Below are 16,904 nucleotides of genomic sequence, written 5' to 3' on the forward strand. Positions count from 1 at the left end.
TTTTGGATCCAGATCGAGAATTCTAAAAAAATAAACAGATGAAATTAAGTGAAAGCTGAAAAGCACGTTTAAACAATGTGAGAAAGATATTGTTAATGTTGTGCAAAGGTCCTTTATCACAAATGACCTTGCATAAAAAGGTAACTATTTGTATTTTAAGTTTCCCTCCCCCGTTTTTTCCTTATTTGTGATTATTACATCCCTCTTTTATCTTATCATTTCTTTTATAAATGTAATTTGTACACGTGTAGATTTTTTTCCAACCCAACACTCCCTCCTTTCAAATTACACTTTTCCATTGCACTTAAAAAAGAAACTAAAATTTGATCTTAAAAAATCCATTTTTTTATCTGTTTGAATTATGTTTTACTTTAAATCTGTCAGTGCAGTTTTTATAATTTTTATGTTTTATTCGTAAACTTATTACTTGAATTTATGGAGAAATAATAAACATGTTTTATTTTTTTATCAGAACAAAAAATTCAAAATTTGTTCCACTTCTTTTCTTTCTCTGTGCGATGGAAACTCAATATGGTATGAGAGCGGGTTGATTTTGCTTTGTTCCTTTTCCTTTTTCTTTTTTTTTTCTTACCTTTATCTTATCTATTTTGTTATGTTAATCATTCTCCTTGGACCTATTGTTTTTCTTTGGCAAGAAATATGGACCCATTACAAAATCTATCTAGTCAGTTTTACTTTCATCGTGGAGAAAATTAATGGATGGTTCTCGCCACTTTTGCTCTAAATGGCGCAAACTATCATAATTGGAGTCTTGGAATGAAGCGAGTGTTGTTATCCAAAAACAAGATTAAGTTCATTAATTATGACCTCCAACAACTAATAAGAACCGACTTTGCTTATGATGTTTGGGAGAGATGCAATACGATAGTGATTTCATGGATCACTTGAACATTGAATGCTCAAATTGCTAAAAGTACAATATACATCGAAATACTCAAAAGTTGAGGGAAGATTTAAAGAAAAAGTTTTCAAAGGGAGATTATTTCCATATATCTTATATCCTTCAAAAAATTAATTCAATAAAGCAAGATGAAATAAATGTTGCAGACTGCTATACACATCTCAATGCTTTAGGAAGGAGTTCAAATTATTGAGACAGTTCCGTCTTATGCATGTAACTTCAAATGCAATTGTGATGTTATTAATATTAATACTTATTAAAAAAATCACAACACATGACATGCTTCTTAAAAGACCTTAGCATTTCAAACTTGGTCACTCTTCCAATAAAGTATTGGAACAAATTTGTAAACATAATTATGATACTAATTAGAAAGATAAGAACCTGTGATATTAGTGTTACCTTATAAAAATAAGACATGCTTAATTTTTCGCATAGTAAAATTATTATCTTTGATATCTTTTTATCTTTATTCATATAGATAAGACATGCTTAATTTTTGACATAGTAAAATTATTATCTTTGATATCTTTTTATTTTATTCATATAGATATTTATGTTTATTTTAGTATCACATTTATGCACAAGGGTAATATCAGGATAATGATTTTTAAGATTTGGATATTCTTAATGAAAAACAAAAGTGAAAAAAAAAAGTCTTCCTTCCAATTTTGTTGTATATGTACAAAACTATTGTAATAAAAACACATAACAATTTAGAATTTGATTATAAAATCTTTTATGCTAAATTTGGAATCTTGCATCAAACTCAAAACTTAAGCATTAAAAGTTGCTACAAGCATCATATTTCATTCTAACCTATACAAAACAATTTTGGTCAATATCTTTCTCATAATTTTTTTTTTTGGAAGAAAAATGTACTGGTTGGTTAAGAAGAGTGCTTCATAATATCCATTATTTGGACCCATCACTCTTCGGCCTTATTCTAACTAGAGAAATGTCACATGCTGGGAAATGAATTTTTAAGCTCACATTCATTCATTTTCAAAACAATGGACCAAGTTTTTTTTTTTTCTTTTTTCTTTCTTGGCCTCTTTTCTTACCTATCCATCATCATCATCATCGTTATTGCCAAATATACCACACTCCCTCGTACACCCCTCTATTGTAACACTATAATGATTCTTATAAATCCCTATTCTGAGTCCTGCATCAGCTCACTTCAAAATTTCAAACAACAAAATAACCTCTCACGCCATCTTACTTAATTAGGGACACAATTAATTGGCAGACAAACCTAAGAGACCTTTAGGGAAATACAGTGCTATATATCATAAAAAAAAAACAACGTTCTCATTAACCATATTGTTGTAGAATCACAAATTTTCTTCACCTTATTCCCTATAAAGCAACAACATAATGAGAGAGTCAATTTCAAATTAATACCTTATTAACAAAATGAAATAAGAAGGTGGTGATGCTGTCTTTTAGTATTCAATATCACAATTGTTCTCTATCATCCAACCAAGAAAAGGTAAGATCGGATACTTCTCTAGCACCCCTCACATTATAATTAATTCATTATTTGTCTTTATCTTCGGGTTAATGCTATAGTTTTTTTTTATGCTTGGTTACTTCTGTCGTTATCTTTGTTTTGACTTCTTCTTTTGTCCATCTTCTATATTTTTTTTCTTTTGCAAAATATGTAATATAAAAGATGTATAACGGTGATAATCTACCTTACAAGTACCTAAAAATAATTTTGTACACATAAGAAAGATAAAATGTATTTTTTAAAATACAATAAAATAGATATGAACATATTAAAAGTTAGACCGAAATTAAATCGGGATAAAAATCAATTTTTTGTTCAAGTGTAATTCATACGAACCTTTGAAATAAAATTTAATATTAATATAAAAGATATTTTCGATCAAGAAATTAAAATAAAATTAACAAACAAAAACATTTAGGCCCTTACATAAAATGTTTAAAACCTTTAAAATAAAAATAAAAACACTTAAAAAAATGTTTAAAAGCTATAAAATAAAATAAAAACACTCAAAAAGCTATTTTTATCAGAGCCAGGTTTCGATCCTGGGACCTGTGGGTTATGGGCCCACCACGCTTCCGCTGCGCCACTCTGATTCGATGATATTAACTCGCAAAATATTTTATAAAAAATAAAGTTGAATATAAATTTTATCTTCAGGACATTGACAGAGTGGTCCCTACGCACCTCTCTTCTTCCCTTGGTAGCATAATATATCTTTTTCTAAAAGATACTAGTGTTGATGAGGATAGAGAATAAAAAGAAGAGAAACAATGCAGAAGAAAGAACATGGCAGGCGTTAAGACAAAGGGTTGTGGGGGGTGCAGTGCATAGGTGAGAGAAGGGAGACAGAAGATAAAAAAGCATGAAAAAGAAGTAACAGTTAATAGTGTGCACTCATAATACTAATGTGTCGTGATCAAAAGTTTGATGCTTTACTTAACTGGACAACGTCTCTTCTCCAATAATACTATTCCTGCTTTTGATTCTTCTCTTTTATTTACTTTTCAGCTAATTGTTGATTTGGGTTTATTTTATATTTCATCATCTTTTGTGTTCACCTTTGGGGGGAAATATTCCCCAGGCTTTATTTTTTTCCTACCTTAGTTGTGTCCCTATATAAAATTTGGACACCGACTGAATGTTTTATAAGGTTCATGATTGAAACAACTATACAATAATGTTTTATAAACCTCGGGGCTGTTTGGATTCCACATGATTGCTCTGTTATTTATAAATTTGCATCATTACCTCCTTGAACGTTCAGATTTGCATGTGGGCATGCCTTGGATTATGCATGTACCAAAGGGGTTTCTTCTTCACTTCTTTGGTTACGGACAAGAACATTGTGCCTTGAGAAAGGCATTTTGCCGCATCATATTTCAATCAAATGACAAATGTTTTTGCTCCCACTCCACGTGCCTTGCTACCAACAAGCTACTCTCCAAAATGGATTATTCAATCATGCAATGTCAAAATGGTAATGGTAAGTGCCTCTTGTCACTTTCTTGCTTGCTGCTGTTCTCACATTTTCATTAAGCTACATTCATTCCATTATAATTCATTGCGACTTGAAGTTTCCAAATAATTATAATATAGTTTACTGTACCAAACATATATTTCAGATATTTTACAAACCAAACAAGTTTTATAGCCATTTGTCCATTTACAACGTTTTCCTTCCTTTCAGCGTTTCAAGACATTCCTTTTTTTTCATTACTTTTTTTTTTAAATCTTACACAAGAACTATGTTAAAAAAAACAAATCCCAGACTTTTAGAACATCAACTGCGTTACTATTTTTACCACAGAAGTATTTGGTGTATAAAGAGGAATGAGAAAAACTAATTCTTTTCTTTTAATCTTATTTCACGTTTTGTTTTATTTTAAAATGTATTACATAAAAAATAAAATAATAAATTATTTCTAACTTGATTTTCCAAATGCTGTGTAGGTTAAGTGATAGATGAGACCAATAGCATGGGCTTCCACTTTCTGGCCTTTCCAATGGGCCACAGATTGAACATGTCTGCTTAGCTGGGCCCATCTATTTTCGACCACGCTCATTATTTGTTAGCTATTATTCTGGGCTAACTGATGAACAGTAAAGGAAGCATTGACCTAATTTTTTTCAAAGATTAATGGAAAATCAGGGACATAAAATAATATTAAATTTTAAGACTTTGGTCATGTCAAAACAATTATACGATTACCTAATTAAAAATTACATATATTATTATTATTATTATTATTGAAACGGGCTATATGATGGTATAGAGCCGTGTGACTTATCATTCTAACTAACAAAAGAGAAGCTCTGAAACGAAGTTGATTCTATTTGAATTTTGTGACTATGAACCTCCATAAATACAAGCATTAAGACATATTATGTAAATTAATATAGTAAATGACGTAATAAAAGTTACTTTCTATTATATATATAGGTCTTCATTTAAAATTTTAAAAAAAAGCATATTTTACTTTCATTTAATCATAATTGATGTAGAAAGTATCATTTTTTCCAATTAAATATGACCATAATCAGAGTAGAATATGTTTTTTTTTTAATTACATTAATTGTTTTGGTACCAGTCCAGCAACCTTATAAAAATGAAACTCTACAAGCTAGACAATACCGATATATTTTAATAAAATAAAATAATTATAATAACTAAATTATCTAATTTAGCCTAAACTACCTATATTGCAACTCATAAAACAAATCTAAAGTATTTGAGCAAAATAAAATTAAAGCAAACTACTAATTATATTGAAAAAGATAAATTATCCATTATTTTTGTATTTGCAACATATCGTCCTCAACCAATTGGGTCCTGAAACAATTAAAACATTTGAATTATGTTAATCCTCATAAAAATAAATCTAAATTTATTCAAATATATGTATAGTTATTACATTCGTCAATACGATATATATATATATAAACACATGAATTTATAAATAAATTTGAATTCATTAAAATAAGATGATATAGTAAAGGGGTGGGTGTGAAATAAAAGACGCAACTTAAGTCCAACACATTCAATGTATTGAATAGTTTTGGGTACTCATCTTCATAGTTAACTAATTAATCTGTTGTTCACCGAAGATCGAGTTCCATTCTCATCATGAGTTCATGTTCGTAGCAGCAACTTTAGAAAATCCATACAAATAAGTTTCCATTCCCAATGCAGTTTTAATCTCGGCTACTATAATAAACTTCCACACGTGCCTTGTGATGATTACTGAGACGAAGTATCATGTAGAAATCGTCCTCTGTATAATATACGATTTCTCACAACATGCTTTATACTTTGGTTTTTGGGATCTCTTCTTTTAATATAAAATTATTCAAGTTACTCTTTGAGAGTCCTCAATATGTATATACCAAAAACTATAGTTAATGAGACAGCCCTTGATTTAAGGACGCCCAGATTGAATTGCCCATTGGAATAGATGAAGCCTATCATGGATGGATGAGTATTGGACAAGCCCTCTCCCTATCTCCCTATCCAAACACATTAATTATGAGTACTTTTTATAACAAAGATTCAAAGTATAATTACAATTGGATATGTTTCTAGAGTGTGGTTGATGAAAACTATTGCAGATTAGACCATCTTCCGTTCATTTACAATTATGGTTGAAATGTTAGGAATTTAAGTGTGAATTGAGAGTTATACATTTAGTTAAAAATGAGTAAGATGAATAATGTACAATGAAAAAGAACCACAAATAATGCTTTAAGATTTTAAATTGGAAGGAATGTTTTGGTCTCTAATATGAGTTAGATTATAAATCATTGACGTATAAAATTCTTTTGAAGACCCTAATTGTGTTTCAAGTCTTTGTTATCTAGTTGAGATGGTATCCAAGTGTGGAGGACCTATGTTTCTCACACACAATTATTGTTTGTTGACAATTGTTTCTTATGTTTTAGATAAGAATGAAAACGTGTGTATGGAAGATATTTAGAGAAGATATGATATGGCTATAGGTTAACTCTGACAAAGTCTAAGATTTTCTTTCGTTCTAATATGCTATAGACCACAAAGGATAATGTTATCTCAACTTTACAAGTCACTAAATGCTTAGGCACACAACGATATTTGGGGTTATCGTCTATGGTAGGAAGAAAAAGATTAGAGTTCAGCACTGGGGTGGGTTAAATATACCTATCCAAGGTTGATTGAGAAGTGTTAGTGAAGTTCATATTACTATATAAATACTTTTTTATGCCATTGTGAAGAGATAAAGTGCATGATAAACTCTTTTTGGTGGGGCTTTACTGGAAAAGGAATTAATTGGATGAGTTGGCAAAGCAAAATGCACTATTGAATAGTGGAAATCTTACCACAACAAGCAACAGATTGTCCCTATTGAAATTCAACAGGTCCAAAAGTGGAGGAAATTGAAGTGTAATATTAGTGCAACTCCGTTTAAGGATCAACACACTTATGACATGTGAATACGTTGGAGAAATGAAAAAGGGGTATTGGTTCTTTTAAAAACAAGTTACTTCCCAAATATTATACCACAACCTAAAACATTGTGCTTATTAGAGACCTTATATTGGTTGATAAGTTTCTTTTAGGGAAACAAAAAATATAATAATTTTTCTAGATTTTAATTTTTTTATTTTAGTATGTTTACTTCTGTACCATATCAAATACATCTAACAAAAAAATAATGCTATAAAACTGTCTTAAATATGGTTGAGGAAATTAATAGGAACTAAGCATTATCGTGGAGGATGTGGTTGAGGAAAAGATATGATAAAACAGCGATTATATTCTACTTTGAACTGATTTTTGTTGACATTGGCAATGGTAGATTGAAACATTGCATGTGGGAGTGAGGGTGTGTGAATGCATTGTGGTCACAATTTGTCCACTGGGAGAGGGACTACATAAACTGCTATACCAGAATTCAGATCATTCAGCCACAAAAACAGATACAATTAACTATTACTCTTTGTCTACCTCCCATCAAATAATACTATATAAACTTTAAATATTTCTTATGTTTCTGTAACTATAATCTATTGTTCAATTTAAAATCTATTTTTTGTTTTCTTTTGTTATTTATAATATTTCTTTAATTCAGCTAACGTCAGGGAATAAAAACAAGATATTACATCGTGTACGGACATTATTAAGATAAAAACATTAAGTTTCTATAAAATAGATGATGAATAGTGCAGGATTAAAAGTTTTAAAAAGATTACTTAGATTAAAAGTAAAAATTACTACATTTATAACTACCTTAGCATATTATGTGTCATATATTATAACCACAAAATTCCTTCAAAAAAACTCTCTAATTTAAGTGTCGGAATAACGTTAAAATATTTTTTAATAATTTAATTTTTTACTATACTTAGTTGGCTTTAGTTTTTTGAATGAAAAATGAAAAAAAAAATAGAAAAAAAAAATTGGATTAAAGAGAAATATTGAGATATAAAAGCACATGACATAAAAGTCATGTTGTCAGAGTGAGAGAGAGAAATAAATTATAGAAGCCTTTATTCATTATCTTACTCATTTTTTTTAAGGATTCACATGTTAATCATTATTATCAACATTCTCAAATAAGCTATTTAACAACCATATGGCATTATATGAAAAGTGTTATATATATATATATATATATATATATATATATATAAAAGAAAAAAATGGAAGAATAAATAAATTTCTTGCTAAAAAAACAACTACATTCCCACAAAGGATGCAAGTAAATAAAGCAAAAATATGATAATTAATATCTATTATAAAAAAAAGTCTAAACTGAGACTAGTAGGAAAATCATTAAACCATATAAAAGCAACTCTATTGTCACTTAAAAAGTTGACAAGTTATGATGATTACTTTCATATTAAATGAGAATTTCATAGTACTATTACTTCATTCATGTTCCTCTTCATTTAAGAACCTAATAAAACAATATGAGAAGATGAAAAAAAATGACAAATCAAGGTAGAGTTACTTTCTAACCATAAGCGTCCATACTCATGATTCATAAAAATCTCTATTACCAATATAACAATCGTAAACTTACTTATTTCCTATTTTACTCGTCAAAATGTGTAACTTAAAATCATTCAATTTTAATTTTATCTTTTTTTTTATAGTAAACGATACTAACTATCTTTTTCTCTAAATAATAAAATATTATATTTTCTTTTATTTACACATCCACAAAACACCAAGACCAATAACCACACTGAACGTATTTTCTTAAATGTTTTTATATAATCAAGATTTTATCCTTTTTTATTTTAATTTTGAAATAATATAAATAACAAAAACAATAGTTATATTTAGTATTACATTTGAAAATAATTACTTGATGTTAATTTATGAAACTTATATCTGTTTTTTCTCTCACTGTTAAAATAAGATGAATCATCATTTATTTTTCAATGTTTTAAATTGTATTGTAATTAAGATCTAGTTACTTAATATTGTGAAAGTTTATAGAATTTTGTATTTGATGCATTTATAGTGGTAATCACTAATACTCTAACAATTTCGATGTTTTTTTTTAAATTAAAGTGTGTAAACATAAATTTGGATTAAAAAATGTTATAAACTCGAGTTTAATAAAAATAATGAGTTTATTACAAAAACATAATTAAATATAAACTAATTTAAAATAAAACTTATTTTATAAACTAAAAAATTAGTTTTAAAAATTTATAAATTAGTTTTTAAATTAATATATAGAATATTTTAGTTAGTAGCTATTTCAGTTTCTAAACTAATTTTTAATTAAATTAATAATTAATTAAAATTAAAGTAGTTTGTAATTAAAACTTTGATAATTAGTGTTACATATTAAATTAGAATTATTTTATAAATTTGTATTAATAATAAAAATTATTAAGATAAAAATGACTTTTTAGTTTATAAATAATATTCAACTTAATAAATAATTTTTTTTAGTAAATAATATATTTATGTTTCAAATATTTTTCGTTTAAGAGTGCGTGGATAGAATGGAATTTGTTTAAATATTCCTAACAAAAATACTTTTATTTGATGTTGATGTTGAATAAGTATTCTGAATAGAAAATAAACTTTGAAAAGCAATTTATGCTATGTTTGATGTAGTGTTTCCAGTCTTCAAACTTGCATTAACAAACTCAGAAAGGTGATATGATTGATTTCTTTAAATGTATGTTGGCACTATGACAACTATATAATAGTTAGGATAGGGATGACAGGATTTGAACATTTGACATAAATTAAGGTTCATTTGAAAGTTACCATCGATATATTTTTTTTATAAACACTTAGCAAAATAAAACATATCCGAACTTAAGTCTGACAATTTTAATCTAAACATACAAATTTTAAGTAAAAGATTTACTTTTAGTGAAAGAAAAAGTGAAGGAACCACCAAACATAACGACAAACTAAATTTAGTGAAGGAAAAAGTGTGTTGGAACTACCCAAATGGATATCCAAACATAGAACCGTTTTCTAAAAGCTTGTTCATTGTTATCAAAGTACAAGGAAGATTATTTCCTTTTACACAATAAACTATTTATTTATTTTTGAATAACGTCTTAATTTTTTATTAAAATATATATTTTTCTTATAAATCCTGAAAAGACTGAATATAATTGTTTTTCCGTAATTTTTATTAAAAAAATAAATAAATTATAAAAGACCATTTTCTGGTTAAGGAAGAGGAGAGGTCACAGTTGTTGGGTGGTTCTGGTTTGCCTCACGTCCCGAGACGAAGCCGTTTGTGTTTGGCGAAGAGAAGAGAGCAACAAAGTGGTTGCTGTCAGATGAGCGTGCATACACACTGCATGCATACACTGACACAGCGGACACTGAAAACACGGAGAGAGAGAGAGAGTGGTGTGAGGGGCCATCATTTTAACAGAACCTGCTTTTACTTTATTACTTGCTTCCAAGCCAGAACTGAACTACTAATAAAGAAGTTCATTATTATTATTATTCACTTTAAAAGCCTCACTTTAAAGTCACAAATCAATTATTATTTCTTTCCAAACTTTTTTTTATTTTATTTTCTATGAAAGATGGACAACTTGGACTGTTGCATATTTCGTGAATGCTTTTGTTTTGTAGCTTAAGAGACTACGAGAAGAGAATGGGAAAGGAGAGAAGGGTGGTGGTGGTGGGGGCAAGGGTGTTGATCCAAAAGTTTTGATCAAAGAGAAAGAGAGAGAGAGAGAGGAGTACTGTGATGATGGTTGGCTTTTTGTGTTTGTGTAGCTGCGGTGGCTGCCAAAGATGAGGAACGAGTTATCTTTTAGAAGGGTAGTCTTTTGGGTTTGGTTGGGTAGTTTATGTGATATGTGGGGTTGTTTTTTCAAGATATAGTGTCACTCATGCACTGAACTTTGTGTTTGTTGTCGTGGCCACCCCATGTTAGATTCTTCTTACTTGGCAGAGGCAGACATACATGCCTTCTGATTTCAGATCTCTTTGATTAGCTCTGACTCTTTGCCTCCACCACTTTCCTTTCTTGTTATCTGCTTCTACTTGTTTTACTCTACTTGTCACGCAATCCACTTTCGTTTCTCCAATATTTATTACAGGAAAGAGAAGAAGAACAATTCAGGGTCTGGTACGTATACTGTGTTTCTGTTGAGATTTCTTCCTGTCCCTTCATATTCTTCCCTATCCATTCTCTTTGTTCATTACAGTTTGCTACATTATATAAAAGGTCTGAAGGTTTAAATATAAAAAATAAAAACCTTTGCCAATTTCTGTCCTGGGTCTGCTTGATTTTGTTTTGCTGATTTTATTTTATTTTTTGGTGTATCGTGTGTATTAAGCTGAACATGAAAACCTGTTGCGGATTGTTTATTTTTTTGGTTTATTGAAAACAATTGATCATTATGAAGCTTGATTTCTAATGTCTATGAAGCTTTCTAGATTTAAATTCTCAGAAAAATGTTGTTGTCCACTTATATGTAGTCTTTGAATTAATGGCTTTTTTTCCTAGGCCAATTTTACATGTGCAATGATCATTGAAAACACCACTTATTTCTTAGAAATTGGTGCCAATGTTCTACTGCTTCTGTGGTTCTTCTCTTGATTCATACATGTTGTGTGTTGTGGCAGGTGCTGAGCTTTAAAGGAGGGACAAAGCTGAAAAGTGGCTAGCAAAGGAAAAGGTGTAGCTCTTGGTGTCAAAATAAGTTATTGGAACCAACAAAGAGAAGAAAATGAACCAAATATCTAGAATCAAATACATAATTTTATCATGGTTGGGGCGGTGGTGTCAGTTTTGAGCAAGTGGGGTTGTCTCTGATTTTGTCTTTGAGGAATTGTTTTTATGTTTGAGATAGTCTGTTTCTGTTAGCAATGTCTGCTAGCATGGCCATTCTTTTCTGAGGTACTTGGACTGTTACCATTGCAGTAAGTAACCTTATCTTTGACACTTTCCAAGTCAAGTGAGCGAAAGAAAAACATTTAAAAAACTCTCTTGGCACGCTTACCTCGTTTTGTGAAAAAGATTCGGTCTTAATAGGAAATATACCATATTTCTATTTGATCCTCCTTTCCTCACTCTGGATTCTAACAAGTTATCTCATTCTTTTTTCAAATCTAAACTGTGGGTTGGTGGTCTGTCTTTCAGAGGTAGAGCAACATAGGGGGGAAAAGGAGCAACATAGTCATTTCCTTTGGGTAAGATGAAGTTTATGAAACTTGGATCTAAACCAGATTCTTTTCAGAATGATGGCGATAATATCAGGTATGAAAATCAATCTCATCTCTCTACTTAGAACATCGCTTCATATGTGATGTGTATGCAAGTTACTTTATTTACCTTTCTCTCCTCTTTGTTTAGCTCTTGCTTGGGGGTATGTGTTTTGGGCTTCTTGTGGTCGATGCTTTCAAACTAATTTCCTTCTAAATCCCAGTATTGGGTTTTTTTTCGGATTGGTTCCTGATAATAGTTCATTCTACTCTGTGCAAAGCAAATCAATCTTTATAGGCACAAAATCAGTTGTAGTTTCATGATTTTTGTCTTGCTGGACTTCTCTTCGATTTTCATGAACTTTAAAAAACAATCAGTTTTGGACTTTTTTCTCTAAGAAAACAGATTGGCCGATAATTTAATCTTCCCTATGTGTTATTCTTAAAATTAGAGGCTATCATTTTCTCTCATGAAGATGGTGACTCCAGATTTAGACTGGATTTGATCTATACTTCGCTGTTCATGCATATATCATTATATTAGATGGTGATAGACTTGCTTAATTGAATTGAACATGGATTTGGTTTAAATCCTTAATTTTTTTTTTCTTTTTTTTATTTGTTTTTATATATCTCATAGCCTTTCTAATTTTCAAGGGAATAAAAATGTTCTTATCTGACAAGACAGATTCCCATTTTCAGTCAATAGTGTCGAACTAGTATGCAGTTCTGGTCAGATGCCCTGTGTTTGGACATTGAATAAAAAATATACAATTAAAAATGTATATTTCATTTACCAATGAATTGATTTTTTTTATAATAATATTAATTTAAGAGTTACATATATTAATTTAAGCATTTATACATTTGAAGTCTTGTACATTTTTTATAATCATTTCATGTCAAATTGAATTCTTTTAATTTTTTTCCAGTGACCTTTTTTTGGATATAATATCCGACATATCTCCCTTTGTCATTTAACTGACATGATGTAGTCTATATATACTCTATAGTATTCACTCACTTTTCGAATGATGTTTATTAATGGGTTCAATTCATTTTTGCAAAAAATATTTGATATTTGAGGATACGCCAATCCTCTTACATTTTCATATAATCAATTATTTTCAAATTGAATTCTTTTTGTTTTTTCCAGTTATAGTGAATTGGATGTGATATTAGTCATTGCTTCCTTTGTCGTTTAAATGCTATATACTCTGTAGTCTTCTACTTAACTTTTCCTGTTTTATCAAAGGACAGCATAAAGGCATGCATGGTATTAGTGCAGTAATACGAACAAAAACAGACACATAACAATCTTTCCATAGTGTATGCTTGAGAATCTTAAATAGCATAAACTGCATTGCATCTTTTTCTTCTGTGGCATGTTCAGTAGATTTTCTTATAATATCTTTTCTTTATATTCTTTTGTTTCTTGTCTTTGATTTGTTAATTTCATTTAAAACTAATATGAAGCATATTTTTGTCAGGTATGTGGCAACTGAGTTGGCAACTGACATAGTAGTTAATGTTGGAAATGTAAAATTTTATCTCCACAAGGTAAGATTCCATCTGAGGTTGAGTTGATATGGCAATCTTAAATATAGGTCACATCACAGGCATATGAGCTGCTAATTTTTCATGTGAATTAGGCATCTCTTGATCCCTTTATTAGAAGGGAAAGTCTGTAATTGATTCCTGCCATTATAAAGTTCTGATTATGGACATGAAGGATAACCTTCGTCATAAATCCCGTACGTCAATACTCATTGAAAGGGGAAATGTGTGGTAAAACGATGTTCTAACATAGTGAAATCTGTTCTTTGCTCTTTAGCACCATGAAAATTTTGATTAATACTATGAAGACCAGTTCAAGTAGGGTCTGAGTATGTAATTCGGGTTTTTTAGCCAATTAGGTGACCAGGCTGGATACTTGGATTGCTGCGATTAGCAGTCTGTCAAAAACAGTTAATTCGATTTCATAACAACTTTGCCTACTTTGCTACACTGAAATACACATGCTTTGTATTTCTAATCTTCTCTACTTTTGATCATGACCTTAAGCTTCTCTGTTTATGCAGTTTCCTCTTTTGTCGAAAAGTGCACGCATTCAAAAGGTGATTACAAACACTAGCGAGGAAAACAATGATGAAGTCCATATCCAAGACATTCCTGGCGGACCTGCTGCTTTTGAAATATGTGCCAAGTTCTGTTATGGTATGACAGTCACTCTTAATGCATACAATGTCGTTGCAGCTCGCTGTGCAGCAGAATATCTTGAGATGCATGAAACTGTTGAGAAAGGAAATCTTATCTATAAGATTGAAGTCTTCCTCAACTCGAGCATTTTCAGGAGTTGGAAGGACTCGATTATTGTTCTTCAAACTACCATGTCCCTTCTTCCATGGTCTGAGGAACTTAAAGTAGTGAGCCATGCCATTGACTCTGTAGCTACCAAGGCTTCAATCGATACATCAAAGGTGGAGTGGTCATATACCTATAACAGGAAAAAGCTACCATCTGAAAATAGTAATGATCCTCACTTCAATAATGTGAGGAAACAACAATTGGTTCCAAAGGACTGGTGGGTGGAGGACCTATGTGAGCTCCAACTTGATCACTATGAACGGATTATAACAACAATTTTAACCAAAGGCAATGTTTCTGGTGCTGTAATTGGAGAATCTCTAAATGCTTATGCCTCAAGAAGGATGCCTGGCTTTAGCAAGGGTGTGGTCCAAGGCGGAGATACTGTAAAGAATAGATTATTATTGGAGACCATAATTCGATTATTACCCGTGGATGTGGGCAGTGTCTCTTTCAGTTTCTTGGTGAAGTTATTAAGGGTTGCTATTCTGCTGGAATGTGAAGAGTTGGACAGATCTGAATTGATTAGAAGAATAGGTATGTGCCTTGAGGAGGCTAAGGTGTCTGATTTATTAATTCGGGCCCCAGTTGGTGACACAATTTTTGATGTGGATATTGTGCAAAGGCTTGTAGAAGAGTTTGTTGCATGTGATCAACATGTTCAGTTGGATTCTCTGTTGGAAGATGAATTTCAGGAGATCAGAAGCCCCGGGATTGTTTCGGACACTTCAAAGGCTAAGGTAGCAAAACTGGTAGATGGCTACCTTGCTGAGATTGCACGTGATCCCCATTTACCTCTTCCAAATTTTGTTAATCTTGCTGAACTAGTATCAAGCTTTCCTAGAGCATCTCATGATGGCCTTTATCGTGCCATTGACATGTATTTAAAGGTAAATATACCTTATACTTTAAATTAGCCTGTAATCATAAATCTGTCCAAGTATCTTTTGCTAGGTTTTTCTTTCTTTTTTCAAAACCCAAAGTTTAAACATCAACAAGTTGGCAACTCAATTAGTGCTTTATACTACATCTGGCCAACTAATGACATCTTAACTAACACTATCTGTTAGATACCCTTCTCTAAATTTTGTTGGCTATTTAGTGTAATGATTTTTCATGTAGGTCTTGTAATATTATTTCAACTTAAAGCCTGGAAATTGGCTACCCTCGTTGATTATATGAAAACATATGGATTGGTCCCATTGAACTTAACCATATTTACAAGGCTGACTGAATGTACTATGTCATGCAGGAGCATCCTGGAATTAGTAAGAGTGAAAAGAAAAGAATATGTCGGTTGATGAACTGCAGAAAGTTGTCTCCTGAGGCTTGCATGCATGCTGTGCAGAACGAGCGGCTTCCCATGCGTGTTGTTGTGCAGGTTCTCTTCTTTGAGCAGCTGAGAGCTACAACATCTTCAGGAGGCAACAGCACACCTGATCATTCCGGGTCTATCAGGGCCTTTCTTCCTGGTGGATCTCATGGGAGCTCAAGGTCTACTATAACAAACACAGAAGAGGAATGGGATGCTGTGGGAACAATTGAAGACTTAAAATCTCTAAAAGGAGAACTTGATGCACTAAAATTATCAGGTGGAATCAATGGGGCCAGCGGTGGAAACAACAATAATTGTGGTAAAGGCAATGCTGAGAATGTTGCTGCTAGTAAAATGAAAGGTCTCATGTCAAAGAAGATAATGTCAAAGATTTGGTCAAGCAAAGAAAAAAGTGGTGAGCTAACTAGCTCTGATACATCAGAGAGTCCTGCTTCAACAGTTGTAGAGGAAACAAAATCGACCCCATCTAGAAGCAGGAGGCATTCAGTATCTTAGCCAATGTTCTGCATACTTTAGAGCTCCATGTAGTTTGTATAATCATCTCACTCAAGTAGCATCAGGAGTTAGAGGATACTGACATCTTCCACCTGATACTTCGGTCAGGTCAATGTAACTGCGAGCAAATGTTGGCAAGTGGGAAAAAAATGAAGCACCAAAACTACTTGTTAATTGGGGTTTGTATCATGCCTCTTGGGATGCAACTTCTATTCAGCCATTACTAATATTAGGTTAGGTGTGAGCTCTAGAAGTGAGTGACCCAGTTTTGATTATTAGAGACTGGTTTGTGACGTGCTAAATTTGTAACCTTAGTTTTAAAGGGAAGAGAGAGACATCTAGAACGAATCAGATCAGGAAGGCGCCGAGAGTTTGAAAGCTTGTGTTGTGATAATTACTTAGTTTGATCCGTGATTAATGTTCATTTGAGCACTGATATGGACTGTGAAACTTGTTGAACTTAATATTCACCATTATTTAAACACATAGGAGACACTAGGTGTGATAAATTTGAATTTTCCATACATCTGAGATACGATACCTTTTGAGAGATCTGAGAAATCAAATTTATTTTGGTGTTACAACT

At 31.2% G+C, this 16,904-nt stretch overlaps 1 protein-coding gene and 1 non-coding gene across 7 annotated transcripts; one reads left to right on the forward strand and one right to left on the reverse strand.

Annotated features, from left to right (window-relative positions):
- Nucleotides 1-2,959: 2,959 nt before the first annotated feature.
- TRNAM-CAU (transfer RNA methionine (anticodon CAU)) lies at nucleotides 2,960-3,031 on the reverse strand. The gene has a single exon. It is a non-coding gene; the product is annotated as a tRNA-Met (tRNA).
- Nucleotides 3,032-10,132: 7,101 nt separating this feature from the next.
- LOC137808228 (phototropic-responsive NPH3 family protein NPY4-like) lies at nucleotides 10,133-16,802 on the forward strand. 6 transcript variants are annotated; one of them, XM_068609241.1, is made up of 6 exons: nucleotides 10,133-11,041; nucleotides 11,542-11,838; nucleotides 12,059-12,175; nucleotides 13,611-13,680; nucleotides 14,202-15,377; nucleotides 15,740-16,802. In XM_068609241.1, exons 3-6 carry the CDS (start codon nucleotides 12,114-12,116, stop codon nucleotides 16,316-16,318), a joined length of 1,887 nt encoding a protein of 628 aa, XP_068465342.1. In that variant the 5' UTR covers nucleotides 10,133-11,041; nucleotides 11,542-11,838; nucleotides 12,059-12,113; the 3' UTR covers nucleotides 16,319-16,802. The 6 variants fall into 6 exon arrangements, with proteins under 6 accessions (XP_068465342.1, XP_068465344.1, XP_068465343.1 ...); XM_068609243.1 differs by having other exon boundaries at nucleotides 11,542-11,815; XM_068609242.1 differs by having other exon boundaries at nucleotides 11,542-11,594.
- The last annotated feature ends 102 nt before the right edge of the window (nucleotides 16,803-16,904 follow it).

The sequence above is a fragment of the Phaseolus vulgaris genome, chromosome 3 (genome assembly GCF_000499845.2).
Source record: "Phaseolus vulgaris cultivar G19833 chromosome 3, P. vulgaris v2.0, whole genome shotgun sequence".
Taxonomy (NCBI): Eukaryota; Viridiplantae; Streptophyta; class Magnoliopsida; order Fabales; family Fabaceae; genus Phaseolus; species Phaseolus vulgaris.

Bases quoted from the DNA above. Each gene is read 5' to 3' on its own strand.
- LOC137808228 (XM_068609241.1), top strand. From the start codon at position 12,114: ATGAAGTTTATGAAACTTGGATCTAAACCAGATTCTTTTCAGAATGAT. The intron at 13,681-14,201 runs GTAAGATTCCAT...CTGTTTATGCAG, and splicing joins TAAAATTTTATCTCCACAAG to TTTCCTCTTTTGTCGAAAAG. The intron at 15,378-15,739 runs GTAAATATACCT...TATGTCATGCAG, and splicing joins CCATTGACATGTATTTAAAG to GAGCATCCTGGAATTAGTAA.